The sequence below is a fragment of the Nanorana parkeri genome, unplaced genomic scaffold (assembly GCF_000935625.1).
Source record: "Nanorana parkeri isolate BGI_ZX_2015 unplaced genomic scaffold, ASM93562v1 scaffold275, whole genome shotgun sequence".
Taxonomy (NCBI): domain Eukaryota; kingdom Metazoa; phylum Chordata; class Amphibia; order Anura; family Dicroglossidae; genus Nanorana; species Nanorana parkeri.
Window position 1 is genome coordinate 255,546 of NW_017306543.1, and position 19,936 is coordinate 275,481.

Genomic DNA, 19,936 nt, shown 5'->3' on the forward strand with positions numbered 1-19,936 from the left:
TTTTAAATAAGTCATATTTCCAAAATGCTGAAAACACTATGCAAACAGTTCATTTTGTTATAATGAAAACATATACATCTATATTGTCTTTTAGAGACGTTAAAACCCAATTCTTTAGAAGGTTCTTAGAGGTTTTCAGGCTGTCAACACATGACAGTTTACTTTTCTGCTTCTTATGAAAAAAAAAAAAAAAAGGTTTAAACTGTTTTTGTGTGAAGGTATCTTAATTTGCAGCTTGTTCGTTGTCAGTACCCTCATCTTCTTCTTCTTCTTCATCATCCTCATCTTGTGGTTTGTCCACTTCTGATGTATCTGAAAACTCATGCAAAACAACATACTCTCTGCTGCTGAATCCAAATTTCAGAACATCTTTTTCTTTCAGCTCGTAGTACCGTTGTGGATCAATTCTCTGGTTGTTTAAGTATGTGCCATTTCCAGATCCCAGGTCAATGATGTAAGGCCTGACACGTCTCCCAGTGGTCCCATTAGCACGAGTAAATGCAACCATTCTAAAAAAAAGACAAAAAAAATGAACTCTTACCAAATTATTTTACTGACTTAATGCAGTACCAACAGCATTCTGACCACTTAATTATTTTAAGTATTTGGCACAATGAAACAAAATATGTTTTAACACAGCAACATTAAAAAAAAAAAAAAAAAAAAAAATCTACCTTTTGTTGGATTAAATAGCACTAGCCCTATCAGGCCATCATTAACCACTTAAAGGCCATGGTGTTTCACCCCCTTCCTGGCCAGGCCATTTTTCAGTATTCAGCGCTGCGATACTTTGACTGATGTTTATTCCGTCATGCAACACTGTACTGAAATGAATTTCATACCATTTTTTTGGGGACACCTAGAGTTTTTTTTTAGTGGTATTTAATCACCACTGGGGTTTTTATTTTTTACTATATAACAAAAAAAGTACCCTACATTTTGAAAAAAAACCATGTTTCCCTATAAAAAGGAGTCACCAAAACTACAAAATCATTGATGAATCCTTCAGGAGACAGTATATGATGCACCTGGTCCCATTCTGGCTCATGTAGCAATTGCTGAGCTAAGATGGTCAACAGCGCACCTCCTTCCCCTCACCTCTGTTCAATCACACTGTTCAGGAGACACATTTTTTATGTGGTCTAAGTGATACTTCTCACAGAAGAGAGGAGGCAGTGACAGACAACGCACACAGAGGAGAGGCAGCGGTGTCTGGAAGGATGAAAACAGAGGGGAATTTGTCAAAACTGGATCAGACAAAATCTGGAGCAGCTGTGCATGGCAACCAATCAGCTTCTATCTTTCATTTTCAAATCTTAACTGTACAAACTGAAGAGAGAAACAGATTGGTTGCCCTGGGTAACTGCTCCAGTTTTGTTCAATTCCCACCCAAAACGTTTTGGCACATATTATCCATCACTTAGTGCCTGTGTGTAGGTGTGTGCTACATTGCTGTGTTATAACTCACCATAGGAATGCACATAAACTGGGCGGCAGCCTGGACTGGAGTACGGGGCAATATATTACAATAATATATTCCCCAGTACACATATTCTGATGCAGATAATAGAAAAACCATTTACTGGAACTGGGGTAGGCCAAATGATTTGCTTTTAATACCTTCCTATTCACGAACAAGGAACAAGTATAAATAAATTCTACAGTGTTCTCTGACTTTTATTTGCTGCATGTTTGTTCCAGGTCTGGGACTCATAAGTTCTAAAGCAAAGCAGTGAGCTTCTGTGTTTTATACTAAGACGGCTCTTAGACTGGACCCTCGAGAGTCTCTTACCCTCCTCTGCAACGGTCTAGGAATCCAAGAATCATAACATCCAATACAGTGTATAGGACATGAGGACACCAAGGACCATATCATCGCTGCAACGGAGAAGACGACAGGCTAGAGGGAGCGTTTCTGGCTCCGATCAACTATAACTTTTTTTTTTTTTATTGACCCTAGGCAAAAACTAGTTAACCCTTGTAGTGCAGGGGGTAGCCCATTGCAAGAGTTAATAACATTTGCATCCTGAGCTCTTCTTTAACAATAAAGGCACTGTAAGTGTAATACTCACATTTTTTGCAAACAGTGTGATTTTGTGCATATTCACACGCACAGGAAATGTAAATGGGGCCTTAACACTCCTTTATTACCTCTCCTGTGCCAAATCCAGGTTAAAGAACATGTTTTACTTCACTAGGGGGCTAACAGCATAAGAACTGTCTGGCTTGGTCTAAATCCACTGACACCAGAAAATGACAGCAAGTGTCAAAAAAAAGATAATTGGTAGTAGCCCAGCAGTTTTGCAGTGCAATAAAAGAAATTCAACAATTTTCAAGTTGAATATAGTCCAGGAAGGAGACTTGATGCAAGGGAAAGAGAAACTGCAAGATAAAGGGAATAAAATAAGCACATGTGGCAGACAGCTTTCCTGACAATATAGAATTTGACAGCACTGAGGCAAGAAGCTCTGCTTTTCCTTAGGCCTGTATCACAAAGACATTTGGGAAAATTAAAATAACACTTTATAAAAGCACTAGAACCTCACCTATACTGAAGGACAGCATGTTGCTTGGAGCAAGATGGATGATCAATTGGTATATCAGCTATACGCCTCTGCCTTCCCAGGAGGTATGCACTCTGGCGATGAATGTACATGACTGGAAGAGCTTCATCATTCTTAAATGGGTACAGGCGCCACCGTTTCTTAGGAACACGAGATTCTGGTGGTTCACTGTATTTTATAACGACTCCTCTGAAAGTATTGGTTTCTTCAAGTAGTGTCCCGGAAAGTTCAAAGTTGGGTTTTTCTTTATCTTTAGCCTGCTCCGTGCTGTTTGCATCTTCAGCCTCTGGATTTTCACTCTCTTCTGTCTGCTCTTCCCTCTGGCGTCTTTCCCTCCTCCTCTCATTGTGGAACTCCCTTTCTGCCCTCTGTTCTCTTAAATGCTGCTCGTCACGATTTTTATCTCTATGCCTGGAGTGGTTGTGATGACCTCGGATGCCTGCTTGGTCTCTGTGACTATTTCTTCTGTCATCTTTCTCCCCTCTCTCTCGAAGTTGCTTGTCCTCATGAGTTCTGCGAGTGTACTTCTCTTTTTCCTTTCAAAGAAAAAAAAAAAAAAAAAAGTCAAATCGATCAAATGAAAAAATATTTTGGCAGCCAAAAATAAAAACAATATTTTGTGCGATATTACAAGTTAGTTGTGCAATCTAGAACATATGCAGGCACCAGCAGATAACTTACTTAAAGCTGAACTCTGGGCACAAAGTTTTATTTTAAAATATCCCTCAACAGTCACAAATTATATAAAGCCACTTTGTGTGCACCAAATACCCCCTTGTAAATGTAGCAGAGACATCATCACTGTGCTGTACATAGCCTGCACAGAGCTGAGCTGCGAGTGAGACAAAGCAGGCCCACCAACTACAGACTGTGTGCAGAAAACTACAAGAGGGGGGGGACAAGACCAGTCACCCTACACAAGGAGATAAAGAACAGTCACTGTCGCTCTATTATAGGAAGCTCCTGCACAGGTAATTTACATAGACAGGTCCAGTCATAAATACTGCTGGGAACTCTCTGTATTGAGGCCTTTACACTATCTGTTTGATATTTTGTTATGCTGTCAATTTTATATTTAACAAATCAAAATGGTGTAAATAAAAGAAATTCATGGTTAGTGTGTGCACACACACTTTAACACTTACCTGTACTTTGCACATGTAGGGCAGTGCAAAAGTCACAATTATGCCCCCGTCCCCAGAAGCATATACTTTCCTTTCATTTGACTGTTCCTTCATATCAGGAAGTGCAGGCTCTTTTCTTCCGCTTCCAAGGCTTAAAAGCAGGGGGGCAAAGTAAAGGTGCATCAGGGAAAATCTAACCAACTACCATTTTTTTTCAAACTTCTCAGCACTTAGTGCATCCTGCCAGCACTCCTAACATGGTGCCAGCTGCTGAGTTCCCACCCCTGCCTTGGGACCCACCAGAGCACAACCTCGACATTCTCCTTCAGAGATACCCCTGTACGGACTCCCTCTACTTAAGCCAATGCTGAATCTGAATTGGAGGAGGATAATCTCCATAGCTATATCCAATCCCTGCCCACAGGGTCAGACCTTGAGGAAAATCTCTTGCATAAAGGAGGACCACAAAATGGAGATTGTCTTAAAACTAAAGCCACCCATTTCAGCGCTAGATTAGAAGACGTGCAGGAATGTTATCAGAGACAAACGGGAGATCCACCATCAGCTTCTTAATACCCAAACTACACAACTGCAAGATCTAATGTTCCCAATAGATGAACAGAAACATTTTGGGTGTACTTAGACAGTAAAATCTAAAGACATCACACCAATGCTTAAATCCTCAATCAACTTTTCAACAAAGATGAAAGCTGACCTAAAGATAAACTGGGTGCACCATATGCTAGGGCCCTGCTTTCCGGACCATGGCAAATCAAGAGATATCCTCTGCCGAAAAAATGTCTATACAGTCAAAGAAGCCATAATAAGGGTGGCCCTCGGATGACATCCGGTTAGACGGTAAGCTGATCCTTCTTGATCGATACAGGTGCACACTACAGCTCTGCTGTACATTAAAGCCTTTATACAAAGCACTGAAAACTTATAGGGTTCAGTACAATGGGGATGCCATTTAATTGACTGCAGGATGGCTTCTCTTTGCAAATTAGGGGCTCCCCGGAAACTGCTAGGCACTTCCAGTCGCCACAAAGTTTACTACCAGAGTGGCCCTTTAAGCCTCCCCCTACTGGGATTACTGATCACAGAACAATGGATGACTCCATCCAGGAAACCACCAAGACCATCGTCCTTCAGAAGCAAATACCTGGACATCCAAACTTCAGGGAAGATTTCTTCTAAAGTTCCTCCAGGGGAGAGCTCTTCTACCACAAACAGATAAGTTGTATCGCTCTCATGTCTACTGCTATCAGGCAGGACTTTTTATCAACTACTATGGATTGCTTTTTGTCCTACCTTGCAGAGGACTTGATTCCCTTTAGGACACAATCCCCTAATATGTTAACCGGGATAGCACTGCAGTTCCTTCCTTATTTGAATTCCTGACACAGATTTGTTCAGAACTACAACATTACCCTATACCACTGCCTTCTTTTACCTAAAAGAGATTAAAGGAGGAGAACTATGAGGTGAGTGAAAATCACATCCTCATAGTTCAAGCCGACGTGTGACAATGAAACTGTCACACGTCAGCTCAATAGCTCGGGAAGTGAGCGAACACATACCGTTGCTCGCTCAGTTCTCGATCATCTCCCTGCCGAGAGCTGTGACTGTCACTCACGGCTCCCAGCCGGGATTCCTCCCCCTTCCGATCCTCCAGCACTGACTGGAGGAACGGACGTGGGAGGGGGCGTATACAGCTGGCTCTGACTCTAGATAGGCAGAGCCAGCTGTCACTCATGCAGCTGGGCGGATCTCGACAGTAATGTCGGTATCCGTCCCTGGTGCGCCGGTCTCAGTATACAGCGAGCTGTAGCTCGCTATATACTGAGCTTTGGGTCACGGCAGGAGGTTAGTATATATCCTCCCGTGACCCTTGAGAACTATGGGGAAAAACACTTACCCCATAGTTCTCTTTTAAATATTACAGAGGTACTTTTTTTTTTTTTTACTTTCTCAGTGTAAAACACGGGGGGCTTTAGGGGAACAGCCACTTATCTGACAGAACTACATGCATAAAATACCCAACTAGAAAAGCTATCTTACGACTCAAAGCTTTTGGACTTGTACCGACAAACATTTATTGATGCATACAGATGGTAAGCACTGCTGGAAATATTTTGACACTGTATATTAGGAAAGTACTTCATACTCTCCTGGAAGCATTTCTGTAATGTCCAGAAATGTCACGGACTACCGACACTGACAATTTATCATTTAACTACTGATCTCCCACATCCATGTTTTTCAATTTAAGTCAAAGGTTTTACAAAAACAATGGAGCAAATAATTAATGATCTTGTTTAGGGCTGCAACAACTAATCGACATAATCGATTATTGAAAAAGTTGTCAACTTATTCAATCATCGATTAATCGGCTTCTGGTTAGTTGGCCCTGTTCACGGCTCCACACACGTTGCGCGCCTTGCCTCCTCCCCACCTCACGCTCGCCGCTGCCAGACCCGCCCGCATCCACACGCCGCACCTCCTCCCCGCCTCACGCTCACCGCCCTCCCACATCCACGATCGGCACAGGGACGCGGGGAGAAGAAGTAAGGAGGAGCAGGTGTGGGGGTATGACAATAAGTACATATAAGTACATTATACAGCGCAATGCAGAATACTACCAGCTATAATGTATTGCTGGCATTTGTCGTATTCCTATATAGCTGGTGTTATTCTGCATTTCGCTGTATAATATATTATTGCTGGGATTTGTTGTACTCCTCTGTAGCTGGTGGGATTCTGTATTGCGCTGTATAATATACCATTGCTGGGATTTGTAGTCCTCTATAGCCGTTGCCATTCTGCATTAATTGCTGTATAATTTTACACTTTTCATTTCACTATATTGCACACCACACTTTTTTTTTTCTTATTTACTTCCACCGCTCCAAGCTTGCTCCTGTGATGGACTACAATCTCAATACAAACTAGTAGTCCCATCACTGGAGCCATTTTTTAAAAGGTATTTTATTTTTTATCCGATTAAACGATTAATCGAACTCAATAATCGGCTAACTAATCGATTTTAAAAATAATCGTTAGCTGCAGCTCTAATCTTGTTTTTGCTACAAATTCAAGAATGGAAATAATAATAATTAAAAAAAAATGAACCCAAGATATTTTGTAAAGTTCAGCATTATAGTTATCACACAATTCGGAAGGAATTTGTACGAAAGGAAAAAACTACATTTGCTTTTGCAAAAACACATCACAAATCCAGTAGGGCAAGTGTATTAGTACATGTGAGGATAACACTACTAGGGAAGGAAACAGTTTTTTGACTTTCTACTAATATAGGTTCCTTCATGAGGAATTTACCTGCTTTACTTTTACTGGAGGAACAGGAGGTGGACTTCTACTATCACTTCTGTTCCTCCTCCTTGGAGACTTGCTTTTCTTGACATAAGTCTTTTTCTTTTTTGCTGGTGACCTAAATATAAAAATAAGGTTAAGAATTAAAAAAAAAAACAAAAAAAAAAACAAAAAAAAACACTCAGAAAATACTGATAACAATAAGAATAGGTATGTTTTGTTTACATTGTAATATAAATGGAATTTTCTGGTGTAGTTCAGGTGGGCCTACATACAAACTGGGTTTAAGGTCCCACAACAAATATATTTTCTAAAGCAATCACTGTGTTTCATAAATGTGTAGCAGTAAAGCCATACATCTGATTTATACATGGAGGCCTAAATATCAGGGTATACATTTATTTAAATGACTGCTTAGAAAGGTCCTTATTGGCGGTTTTTCATCACACTGCCAAGCACCTGCCAAACTTCACACTTGACAGAGATGGGGTTACCCAACAGACAAGCAGAACGGGTGTGACGTCCACAACAACCGCTCAGCTCTTAGTCTCCTCCGATAGTCTCACCTGCTCCTCCCCCGGTGCTGTGGTTGGGGGGATTCTTCTCCGCTGCTCTCTGGAGTGGAGCACCGCCGAGCCCGGTGAGGCCTAGGCGGGCTCATCCGCTCCTTCTTCACCGACACAGTCTCCGGGCTGTGCGGCCTCCTCTTCCGGTGCCTCTCCTCTTCCTTCAGCTCTTTCATAACTGTTTTAGAATCCCGGGGACACCTTCGTCTCCAATTAGACCCCTAGTCGCGGTCTCTGACACCAAACGAACTCCACAGACAGCTTGTCCTCCGGAAGCGGCAAAGCATGCCGGGGGCTGAAACTTCCTTTGGAAGGATAACAACTTCCGGATGCGCGTACGGACTGCGGAAAATCACGTGATTCGCGCAGAGGGTTGCGATAGTGTGTCACGTGAACTCTTTTTAAACTCCCCCTTCCGTACGCACGCTGTCATCGTGTTGGAGTTATGTGGTGGCTGTGTACGGTGTATGGGGAGTCTTAGTGCATGTGAGTTGGAGAACTGGAATTGATTTGTACGTTTTATGGGTGGATTTGTTCACCTGATCGCCGCTCAAAACCATGTTTTTTTTTACTTCAGGCTCTCACGTGTATATTCCTTATGGACCAGATCAATGTTTACATCCCTCCTATGGACCTATCCATTTGGCCATTACTTTGTCATTATTCTTCAAGATAAGTAATACTGAGATCAGGGGTAGGCAACCTCCACACTCCAGCTGTTGCAGAACAAACAGTCCCACAAGGCATTGGATGACTGACAACCACTGTCATCATGCCTCTAAGAATCATAATGGGATTTGTAGTGTGACCACAGCTGGAGCACTGAGATTTATTTATTACAGGTAGGTTGCTTACCACTGGTTTGGTTGCAAGGGAAGGCATTCTTTTGGTGATAATATCTAGCAATATTTGGTTTTTGATGCAATCTATGGACAGAAATACATAATACATTTAAAGAAATGCCCTTTACTCTGTTTTGACCAGTGCTAGCTTTCAAACTAGTGTTACTGTACATAAACACATTTTTCATTCTATATTTTGTGAGTTATGATTCTGGTACAAAGCATTGCAAAGTAACAACACAATATTTACACAATAGCAGAACGCTTCATCATTTTTAGGGACATTCAGTACCATATTTTTTTGCTGCCTGCAACACTTCCTGCTTTTTTTATTTGCCTAGGTGAGAATGACATAGGGACCCCCTACTGCCTCCCGTGCGGTGTTTTACTGAGAGGCGCATATGCAAGCAAGATGCTGTTCTCTTCTATGTATTTTCACAAGGATGGAGACCCGCAGCATGCCTGTGCAGGGGGGGATTCCCGCACATGATGCAGAGCACAAGGAGCCCAGTTGCATGTGTTCACATTTTTCATGTCACATAAACAAAATGGGCAAAAAAATATATATTTTATTTGTAAGTTACTTTGCAATGTTTTGTACCAGAATCATAACTGACGAAATAAAGGATACCATGTGCTTGCTTTTTTTTATGTACAGTGACACTAGTTTGAAAATGAACACTGGTCAAAGTAGAAAAAGTTATTTTAATGGGTGAAGGTCCAATTTAAATGTAACTATGGGCAAAATTCTATAAATATAATACTGTCTAACAATAGCATCAGCACAACAGTTTTGCTTTGGGTAGGGATGCACCGATACCACTATCGGTGCTGATACAGAGTATTTGGGTAATTACTCCTACTCGTCCAAATGCTCTGATACAGGAACTTTTGGTCGGAGAGAGCATGGAGCTGGCTTCCCGGCCAATCAGGAATCCGGACGGCAGGTCAAGACCCGGCTTCCTGATAGACTAGGAAGCCGGCTTCACTTGATGCCTGTTTCCTGACCAAGCAGGAACCCGGATAGCACATAATGACCTGCTGCACGTCTTTCTGATTGGTCAGGAAGCCAGGTTGCCTAGCAACAAGTAAAGCCGGCTTCCTAGCTAATCAGGAAGCCAGGGGGCGTGTGTCATGACGTGTCGCCTGACTTCCTGATTGGTGAGGAAGCCAGGCTGCCTTAGAACGTGAAGCCAGTGAGGGAAATTTATAAAAACTGGAGCAGACATAATCTGGAGCAGTTGCCCAGGGCAACCAATCAGCTTCTCTCTTTATACTTGTTCGTGAATAGGAAGGTATTAAAGGCAAATTGGCCTACCCCAGTTCCAGTAAATGTTTTTCTATTATATCTGCATCAGAATCTGTGTACTGGGGAATATATTAGTGTAATATATTGCCCCGTACTCCAGTCCAGGCTGCCGCCCAGTTTATGCATATTCCTATGGTGAGCTATAGCACAGCAATTTAGCACACACCTGCACACTGAGGTCAGGCACTAAGTGATAGCTAATATGTGTCAAAATGTTTGGGTGGGAATTGATCAAAACTGGAGCAGACAAAATCTGGAGCAGTTGCCCAGGGCAACCAATCGGTTTCTCTCCAGTTCAGTTAAGATTTGAAAATGAAAGATAGAAGCTGATTGGATGCCATGCACAGCTGCTCCAGATTTTGTCTGCTCCAGTTTTGATAAATTCCCCTCCTAGTTCTTGCGATAGAACACCGGCTTCCCAGGTAATCAGGAAGCTTCCTGATAAGCCGGGCCAATGGTACCCCGGGATGCCAGTTGTGGTATCGGCAGGGGACCAAAAAAACCAAAACAGTACTTGTACTCGATGCCGAAAAGCCAGGATCGGTGCATCCCTACTTGTGGGGGTTGTTTATTGCCTTCCACTGGACCAAACACATAAAACTCAGATACATAGGTTGTTGAACTTGATGGACCTGTGTCTTTTCTATTTATTTATATCACCAATTAAATTATGTTAGCTGGAGTTGGGCTTTAATTGTTTGTCTTTTACCTAACATCTGCTTAGAATTACACATTCTCTCCGTTTCAGCTGTGGCGTCTCAGTATACCGCGAGCTGCAGCTTGCGGTATACTGAGCTTAGGGTAACAAGAGGACGCTAGTTTGTGTCCTCCCGTTACCCTTTATGAGAACTATGGGGAAAAACACTAACCCCATAGTTCTCCTTTTAAGACAACCCGGCCAAAAAGTGCCCAATGCCCTGTGGGGATATATCTTGATCAGCCATAACATTATGACCACTGAGCGGTGAGGTGAATAACATTGATTATCTTTTTACAATGGCACCTGGAAGTGGGTGGGCTGTATTAGGCAGCAAGTAAACATTTTATCCCTGAAGTTGATGTGTGGGAAGGAGAAAATTGGGCAAGTGTAAGGATTTGAGCGACTTTGGCAATTGTGATGGATAGATGACTGGGTCAGAGCAACTCCAAAACTGCAGCTCTTGTGGGATATTCCCTGGTCTGCAGTGGTCAAGACCTACCAAAAGTGGCCCAAGGAAGGAAAACTGGTGAACCGGCAAAAGGGTCATGGGTGGCAAAGGTTTATTGATGCACATTGGGAGCGAATGCTGGCCCATGTAGTCAATTCCAATAGAAGAGCTACAGTAGCTCAGATTGCTGAAAAAGCAAATGCTGGTTCTGATAGAAAGGTGTGTGGACACAGACTGTATTGCAGTTTGTTGTGTATGGGACTGCGTAGCTGACCGGTCATGGTGTCCATGCTGACCCACATCCACCCCCAAAAGCACGTACAATGGCCACGGAGCAATGGAAGAAGGTGGCCTGGTCTGATGAATCACATTTTCTTTGACATCATGTGGATGCCCGGATGCGTGTGTCACTTACCTTGGGAAGAGATGGCACCAGGATGCACTATGGGAAGAAAGCGAGCCAGCTGAGGCAATGTGATGTTTTGGGCAATGTTCTGCTTGTAAACCTTGGGTACTGCAATTCATGTGAATGTTAATTTGACACTTACCACCTACATTAACATTGTTGCTCACCAATTACATGAAACAGTATTTCCTGATGGCTTTGGCCTCTTTTAGCAGGATAATGTGCCCTGCCACACTGCAAAAATGGTCCAATTGTGAGTTTGGGGAACACAACAATGAGTTATAGATGTTGTTGATTTGGTCTTCAAATTCTCCAGATCTCAAACCAATCAAGCATCTGTGGAATGTGCTGGAAAAACAAGTCTGATCCATGGAGGTCCGTATTAGGCGGGTAGTGGCCATAATGTTATGACTGATCGGTGTGTCATAGGGCAAGTAGGGTCTTAAAGGAAAAAGCAACTGAAATGCAATAGATTAGGACATGATGCTTCTGTTTACTGACTCTTTAACCTTGCGCTGTTGCTGTGTATTAAAGCAGATATGTTGTAGTAAATGGCTTTCTTTTTCTTTTTTCCCCAGCATGTCAGAGGCTGCAGCTTTGGTTTCTGTTCAGCAGTCCCTCAGACGATGCTTTGACATTATAGAGAAGCACCATGAAGAATGGAAACTTGCCATAATGGAGTGTGATTCCATGGTTGTTACCTTGAGTAACCTGGCAGAGCAGCTGAAGGCTTGTAATAAAGTTACTTTTGAAAAGACTCCTTTAAACATATTTAGTGATCTGCAAGATCGGCTTTTCTTTAAACTTAAGCTTGCTATGGATCTTACCTTAGAAAAGCTGAATGATAAGATGTAAGTTGGAATATCTCTAGTTTGGGTCTTTTTCTAGCCGTATTTGTTAAAGGAGAATTATGAGGTGAGTGATTTTCACTCAGCCTCATAATCTGAGCCGACCTGTGACAATGAAACTGTCACAGGTCGGCTCAGTAGATCGGGAAGTGAGCGAACACATACCGGCGCTCGCTCACTTCTCGATCCTGTTTCGGCAGACAGCTGTGACAGGAGAGGGACTGGATTCCCCCCTCCCCTGTCCGATCCTCCAGCGCTGACTGGCGGAACGGACGGGGGAGAGGGCAGGTACAGCTGGCTCTGCCTCTAGATAGGCAGAGCCAGCTGTCACGCAGCAGGGTGGATCCAGACATAATTGTCGGGTCCGTTCCGGCTGCGGCGTCTCAGTATACCGGGAGCTGTAGCTCGCGGTATACTGAGCTTTGGGTGACGGGAGGGCGCTAGTTTGTGTCCTCCCGTTACCCTTAGGAGAACTATGGGGAAAAGCCCTAACCCCATAGTTCTCCTTTTTAAGATCTTAAAGGAGAACTATGAGATGAGTGATTTCCGCTCACCTCATAGTTCTAGCCGACCTGTGTCAAGTCTCTGATGGCACTGGTGAGATTTCCTACTCTAATAACAATTAATTGAGTCGATATTCTCCTAACATATATGATAACTGTAGGGTAACCTATACAATAACTGTAATGGCGGAATATGTGTAGTTATGTTTAAACATTGAAAATTAAAGGAATATTTATTAATACTATGACATTATCAAATGGTATGACTATAATTTTACTCTGTATCACTTAATTTACAGGTGTACACTTCAAAAGGTGAGGGACACTGTAAGTCACCAGGTGGCATCTCTCCTTTATATTTATGAAATGAATATGGAGAAACTTGGACTTGATGCTTCACTCAAGCGTTCATCTCTTAGTCCTTCTGTAGCTGACATGCTAGAGTGGCTGCAAGACATAGAGAAGTATTATAGAAACCAGTATCCTTTGCAACTGTGCATGTCTGTCTGTGTAATGTTAATTAGCAGTACTGGAGCCAGCCCTTGGTTTAACCCCTTCATGACTGAGCTTGTTTTTAGTTTCTGTTCGTAAATGACTGACACACTTTTGAAATTTTTGCACAGCAGTAATATACTTTCTTACAAAGTGCACCCACACATATTATATATTGTTTTTTAGAGGACAGATAGGGCTATATATTTATATCACATATGTGTGTCTAATGCCTCACTTAGGACGTTAAAAACACTTTTTTCCCAGTTTTGATTTGTAGTATTTTTTTTTTTACAAAACCAGCACAGCTAAAAAAAAAAAAATGCAATAAATACATTCATTTATTTGTCCCTTATTTTTTACACTTTTCACTTTTTTTTAAAACTTAAAAATGTTATTTTATTTCTTTAATTATATGAAGCAGTCATTGTGAATTAATCTCACTATTACTGCTTGATTAATTAATACATTTTTGGTTATTATCAGGCTGCTTCAAACTTCAGAACAGCCGATAATAAGTTAGTGACACTGATCCTGCAGCAGTTCAGGATTCAGCTGTCACTAGTTTTCTGATTGTTACAACAACCATCAGAAAACTGAAACATTCTTCTTTCAGGAATAGATACATTATGTATCCCTGAAAGTGAAAGAAAAAAAAAGCCAATATAGCTTGAGAGAGATATCTCTCGATCTATACGAGCTGTCAGAATGCCGGCAAAAGCAGGCATGTTTGCCGGCTCTGCTGTGACTCTCGGACACCTGATCTTCAGGTATCGGGTGTCTGAAAAAGGTTAACCCTTTCATTAATGGATGCCTCTAAACGTAGGCATCCATTAATGAATGATAACCGCTGATTCTCAGCGGTTACCAGCCTTCTAGTGCAGCAAATAACTCGTCACGTACAGTGTACGTGACGAGTCATTTGGTCCCTTTGTGGCGGGACGTACAGTGTACGTCTCCCGTCACAAAGGGGTTAAAGGGGCCCACATACATAAGATGATTGTGATATAGTTGGTCTGTGCATAGTCCCTCTCCTTTCCAGACATCTTTTGCTCAACCCTTCTGCAGAGAAGAGTTGTTCTGCTAGTTTGAGTTGAGACAATAGATAATCTGGCACAATTATGTAATTTTGGTCTCCTGCCTCCATAGCCATAAACACCTCTGATCAGAATGTCCTTGGGTATGTAAAGATATTTCGGAGAGTGTAATTGTGGCTACATGTCCAACCATAATTTTATGCTTGTGGTTTTCATTGTCACAGTTTATACCCAAATATCACCTTTGGTTGGACAATACACCTGCTGCAAGATGTTTGTATAATTCTGGAAGTGTTAGGGCTAGGGAGAGTAGGGTGCAGAAAGGCCTCTTTGGTACTGACTTGTCTCAAAGGAAAATATTAGCTATTGCCTGAGAAACCATTAGCAGGTCAATCAATTCCTACTCGGAGATGGATCAGCCAAGGGATGCTTGGAGAAACTGGGAAGTGCTTATAGATATACAATTGTTTCCCAGTCTGTAACCAGCTGGAACAGCCAAAGCTCATGTAATTTCTGTGGGCACACTTACACTTTTAGAGCCTTCACAGTTATTTGAAATGCTAACACATGTTACTGGGATTTTGAAATGTCTTCTGGGTGCTTAATTATGAGTATCCCCTGATGTAAGTATTATTGCTATTTTCACTTGTTGTTCCTGGTTTTAGTCTAACTATGTTGTAATATCCAGCTCTTTCAGACAATTTCCAAATCATTCCCAGGTGCGTTGGTAGATATATCTACAGTAAATTCTAAGATAGCTGCAAGGCTGTCTCCCAGCTGGACATATGAAATTAATGCTATGGTGGAAATGCCCCTGGGGATACACAATAAAATAGAAGTTTAAAAATAAATTGCAGATTAACTGGCTTTCTATGGCAGAAGAGGCTGTGTAAGTCTCTTCTGCCATAAATGCTTCTTTCTAGCTATTAGTATTTTTTTTCCCCCTGTACACTGAGCTGCTCATGTCCAGCTCAGGGCAAAGACCCGGCATGCCGAGATTAAGTAATTCCCACGGTCGAACACTTGAAGACCGGGGAGAAGATGGAAGTATATCACTGCAAGAGATCAGTTTGGCATGTCTGCCACAATGTGCTAATATGTTGTGCATACTAGCACACTTTGGCTCAAAGCTTCAATGGGGCCCTTTTTTTTTCGTCTTTTTTGTCGATCGCTTTACTTCTGCTTCATATTTTGTTGAAACATTTGAACTGTAATATTGCATTGGAATATATGAGATTTGAAATCTAAAGCCTCTTTATAGTTTCCACGCAATGTGTGTTTCCCAAATGAAGAGTGTGTTAGCATTCATTATTACCTAAAGAATGGGGCAGTCTGGGTCGCATAGATGTACCTAAAACCTTGATTGTGTTGGGTTGGGTGATTGGTCACAAAGTGTAAACATGTTCTAAACATGATGCAAGCCTGAAGAACTAGTCAACAAGTAGTTATACTCAATGTATTTGTGGACATTTTTGTAATTAGATGATTTCAGGCTATCCCTACCTTGTTCTAGGTGAGTGCAAATCCAGCACGCTCTGCAGCAAAAACAGGTAGGAGAAGGGTGGAGAGGATTAACAACTGCTGTATATTTTCTGCAAATCCAGAGCCTAGATAAACAAATGTATTGGGTGGGGAAAACCTAAAAAAGCACAAAAGGTTAACTGATTAAAGATATTAACAAGGATGGCAAGTTCATGGACAGTCTTCAGAGAGACAATCTTGCCTTAAAGACAGTTCATTGTATATTGGCTATAGTGTTTCTAACTAAAGAGAAGAAAAGTCCAACCACTCTTAACCAGACTGTCATGTACTGTCACATACCTTGATGGAGACCGAATGGAGGAGGAGGCACCCCTTGTGTCTCTCATCCAAGACACCTGAAGGTGGTAACAGGGAATGTGTGGGCACAGAGCAGCACTGGAGTCAAAACAGAAACAGTCCTGATGCAGAGTGGAATCAAGCAGGAACAGCGGACAGGAGATAGGTGGGGGTCACAAGCCAAGGTCAGAGCCAGTCAGGCAGCGTGGTACCAAATCGGAAGGTGGGAGCAGTGTCGGTCACAAGTTAAGGTCAGAAGTAGGAGATCAGAGCAGATACAAGGCAGGCTAAAAGGAAGCAAATCCGTAAAACAGGCCGGGGTCACAGAAGGCAGACAGTGGGCGAGAAGAGGAGTCAGTAGCAAGCCGGGTCAGGAACAGGAAACAAGCAGGACTACAGGGAACAGGACTAGCTGAAGATCATTCACCAATGAGAGAGCCAAACATGCCCGTTTATATATGCTCATCCAAGGTCACTCGTGCAATGTCACTTCCTGTGCGTTGTCCAGCTAGCGTATGGTACTTTCCATTGCGCATGAGTGCGCACGTATGTGCGAGGCAGCACAGGTTTCTGTGCATGCATGGAAACTTGAATGTGCCCAGGATTTCTCTTACACAGACATCTGTGTGCAATTGGTTCATTATTCAGCTATTTTCCAAAGTAGACTGTAACTTGACGTGCTTATAATAGAAAAGCAAAAACATTTTTTGGTATTCTAATGTTAGGTGTGTTTATTTTGCCATTGTTAAGATGTTGTAATTGCTAATCCCAAACCCTGCATTTTACAGACAATGTCCTTAGCCAAAAGTCAGATGTATCAAGCGGAAGCTTCTGTTACAGGTAGATCACGATCGCTTATCAGAAATACAGGGTTTGCCTCGTGCTTGGAAAGAGCTGGAAGACAAATCGGCAGCAAAGCAGCAGTTAATACAAGGTATAGCGCAAATTTCTCACCTTGAAAAGATTTCTTTTTTTTTGTACTTGTCTCATCTTTTCATGCTGTGTCATTCTGATAACTGATCTTTGTCTGCACTGCCAGCCTGGTGGAGGTCATTTTTTTAAATATTTTCATCCAAAAAGTAATCTATAATTGAGAAAGACTCCTGTCCCAGAAGCCTTTTTACTCACTGCCCCAAAGACCTAAAAACATTTATTTAAGTTTTGGGTAGTGTGGAAAGCTTGTTCTGTCTTAACCACCAATTTATGTATTTGCACATACCTCCTGAGTCTGTAAAGGTTCTCATTCATCCAGGTCATGGTATATCTGTAAAAAATAAGTCAAGGCAACTGGGCTTGATGTACTTGAATTGAGAAAGCTGGTTGGATGACCAGTGAAACGTCTTCAAGAAAAATACAGCAAGTCCAGTTGCCTTCACTTATTTTTTACAGATATACCTCCTGAGATTCACTATATCCAGACAATATGACAACCTACAGAGCTGAGGGTATTCACTGGCAGGGTCCAACTCATCAAGAAGACTCAGAGTAGAATCCATCGTTGTTTATTTAGGCTTGGCAACACACAGGATGTGATTCTTTGTCATTTCTTTCTAAAGCCTTGTAACACATGGGTAGACCCGTCTTAAGGAAATTGTAAATAGGGGCTGCACCAAAATACACAAAACAGTGGGGGTAAAATGTAGGGATGTACCAAGACACAAATGCTTGATAAACAATAACAAAATAGACTGCTTGTAGCAGCACAGTTTAGAATCTTTTTATGTGCACCAGCCTATACCAATTTTTATTTTTTTTTTGCAGTCTGTGTCCCTGTATGGGAGATTATTCCTCACTTCTGATTGGCAGGTATTGGAAGAAAAACTGAGGAAAACTTCACACTTTTTGTCTGTTTGATGGATGTCAGACAAACAGATGCGAGTGAGGGAAATCACCTACTGGGGAGCAAAAACACATTTGCTAGTTGAGTAAAGAAGGTTTACAATCTCTGTCGGGGAGATTTCCCCTCTATTTCTGTCCAGCTGATAGAAGATAGAATAGGAAGAGTAGATAATTAGCATTTATAGGGACACAGATGGCATTTTAAACTTGTCAGGAGTTCTAAACCTTGCCTTGTGCAGTCCTTGTAGAGCAAAACTCAGAGAGAGGGAGGGAGAAGCAGCACAAGTAGTCAGTTGCTTGTGCATCAGGGATCATGTGCTAAAAATTGACTTGTTGATAGGAAGAGAGAGCAAAGGGGGTGGGAGAGAGCACGACAAAACCTGTTATTGTTACTGAACTTTAGCAGAGAAAAGTCAGACGTTCTGCCTGGTGTCAAGTTGTGTAAATCTCAGGTCTGGATGGATAGAAACACAAATCATTTGGTAGGTAAAACAGGTCTCGCTATGTATTTCACTTGTGTAATTAGCTGTTTGGCTGGAGTTCAGCTTCTATAGTCCTTAGGATATTGTTTAGGGGCTGACATCTAAACAGTCTTTGCAGCCTATAGCTTGGCGAATGCCATTCGCATATCATTCCTGCCACAAGATGGACCCGAGGAGCAAATTCCTATGCTTCTCAGCTCCATCTTCTGGCAGGAATGCTGTACAGCATTCACCCATCTTATACGATGGGTGGAACGTTTATACATCAGCTGTATGTAGATCATTTTTTTTTTTTTCTACATCAAGTTGCCAGTACAGTCGTTTTAATTGACCTATTGTTCCCTGCTACTTGTTGAACATTTTCCTTTTTTTGACAAGTCAGATCTACATGTAATTACTTTCCTGTCTACTTGCAGATACCTTGCTTAGCGTGTCGTTATTTCGTGAAGCTACATGTGAAAAAGACTGACTTCATTTTGACAAGAGGAAGATTACAGATCTCATTTCAGATTATCAGCTTTCTGCACAAGAGGTTATATAGCAAATTTGTGCCATAACTTTCTGATACAAACAACAGAAATCCAATTCTTTGGATATTGGTCTAGTTTTAAAAGACTCGTCTGTTTCATCGAGGAGGGAGCCTACGTACCGTGGTCCATAGATCATCTGATAATAGCCCTTTGCAAGCTTCCAAATGGACAATGAGAATTAAGTCACTTAAGAGTGGATGTGAAGGAAGCATTTGAGACATGGATTGAGCAATATATGCAACTTGGTATTGTTATAAAATCACATTGCAATTTCATTTTCTAACACCCGTGTCAGTTTTCAAAAGAATCGTGGAAAGCAACTGCTGTTTTCAGTAGTTGGTAAGCACCTCCAGGTCCCTGCAAGCTGCTTCCGACCCCATTTTTAGATGTGGTAAGTATGTACATCCTCCTCTCCCATCTCTCTACCCTGTGTGGCTAGGAGTAATTTGTGGAAAGCTCTCTTCCCCTTTTATTAATAAGGGTAAAAGATTTGGGACTGCCCTGCACACCTACTGCGGGTTTAAAGCATTCAGTGGTGCTCTAAAGGGAATCTGAAGCAGTGTGCAAGCACCTATTGTCAGTGGCACTTCACTTCTTAATTTGCTACCACACAGGTAGCCTTTACATTATTTATTTTTTTTGTGTGTGGACTACAGTATAACAGTATACATATGCCAACTTTATATTACAAAGCACAAATTAAAGAGGGTAAATTTTACAAAATGAAAAAAAAAATCAACTAGATTGAGAGACTTATAAGCTTGCTATTTTGGGTTCAAATGGTATTCATATCAATAAAAATTAGACTGTGTGGTTTTATTTATTGTTTTTTTTTTTGTGGTTGACACCAGTAGGGACATATCTTCTTTAAATTGCCTAGCCGTGTAAATATATATACAACTAATATTGGGAGAGCTCTAGTAAGTTATTTGGTGGGTTAAACGATACTTCAGGTAGTTCCAAGATGCTTTGAATTAATAATAACTATATAACGCACAATAAATGTTCTGTTTACATACTTTGGATAACAGTTACTGAGGGTGGTGAGTGCAGTTTGCAAACTGACCACCAGATAGTGCTGTTGCTTTGTTTTTC

General features: G+C 41.7%; 2 protein-coding genes across 3 annotated transcripts; one reads left to right on the plus strand and one right to left on the minus strand.

Annotated features, from left to right (window-relative positions):
- Positions 1 to 223: 223 nt before the first annotated feature.
- Positions 224 to 7,911, minus strand: SNIP1 (Smad nuclear interacting protein 1). The gene is made up of 4 exons (XM_018557229.1): positions 7,588 to 7,911; positions 7,028 to 7,139; positions 2,547 to 3,100; positions 224 to 509 (listed from the first exon to the last, which is right to left on the minus strand). Exons 1-4 carry the CDS (start codon positions 7,761 to 7,763, stop codon positions 224 to 226), a joined length of 1,128 nt encoding a protein of 375 aa, XP_018412731.1. The 5' UTR covers positions 7,764 to 7,911.
- A 10-nt stretch (positions 7,912 to 7,921) lies between these two features.
- CUNH1orf109 (chromosome unknown C1orf109 homolog) lies at positions 7,922 to 18,982 on the plus strand. Of its 2 annotated transcripts, none has more exons than XM_018557231.1 (5): positions 7,922 to 7,943; positions 11,871 to 12,143; positions 12,943 to 13,122; positions 16,803 to 16,924; positions 18,728 to 18,982. In XM_018557231.1, exons 2-5 carry the CDS (start codon positions 11,872 to 11,874, stop codon positions 18,778 to 18,780), a joined length of 627 nt encoding a protein of 208 aa, XP_018412733.1. In that variant the 5' UTR covers positions 7,922 to 7,943; position 11,871; the 3' UTR covers positions 18,781 to 18,982. The 2 variants fall into 2 exon arrangements, with proteins under 2 accessions (XP_018412733.1, XP_018412732.1); XM_018557230.1 differs by lacking the exon at positions 7,922 to 7,943 and adding an exon at positions 8,036 to 8,073.
- Positions 18,983 to 19,936: the final 954 nt, after the last annotated feature.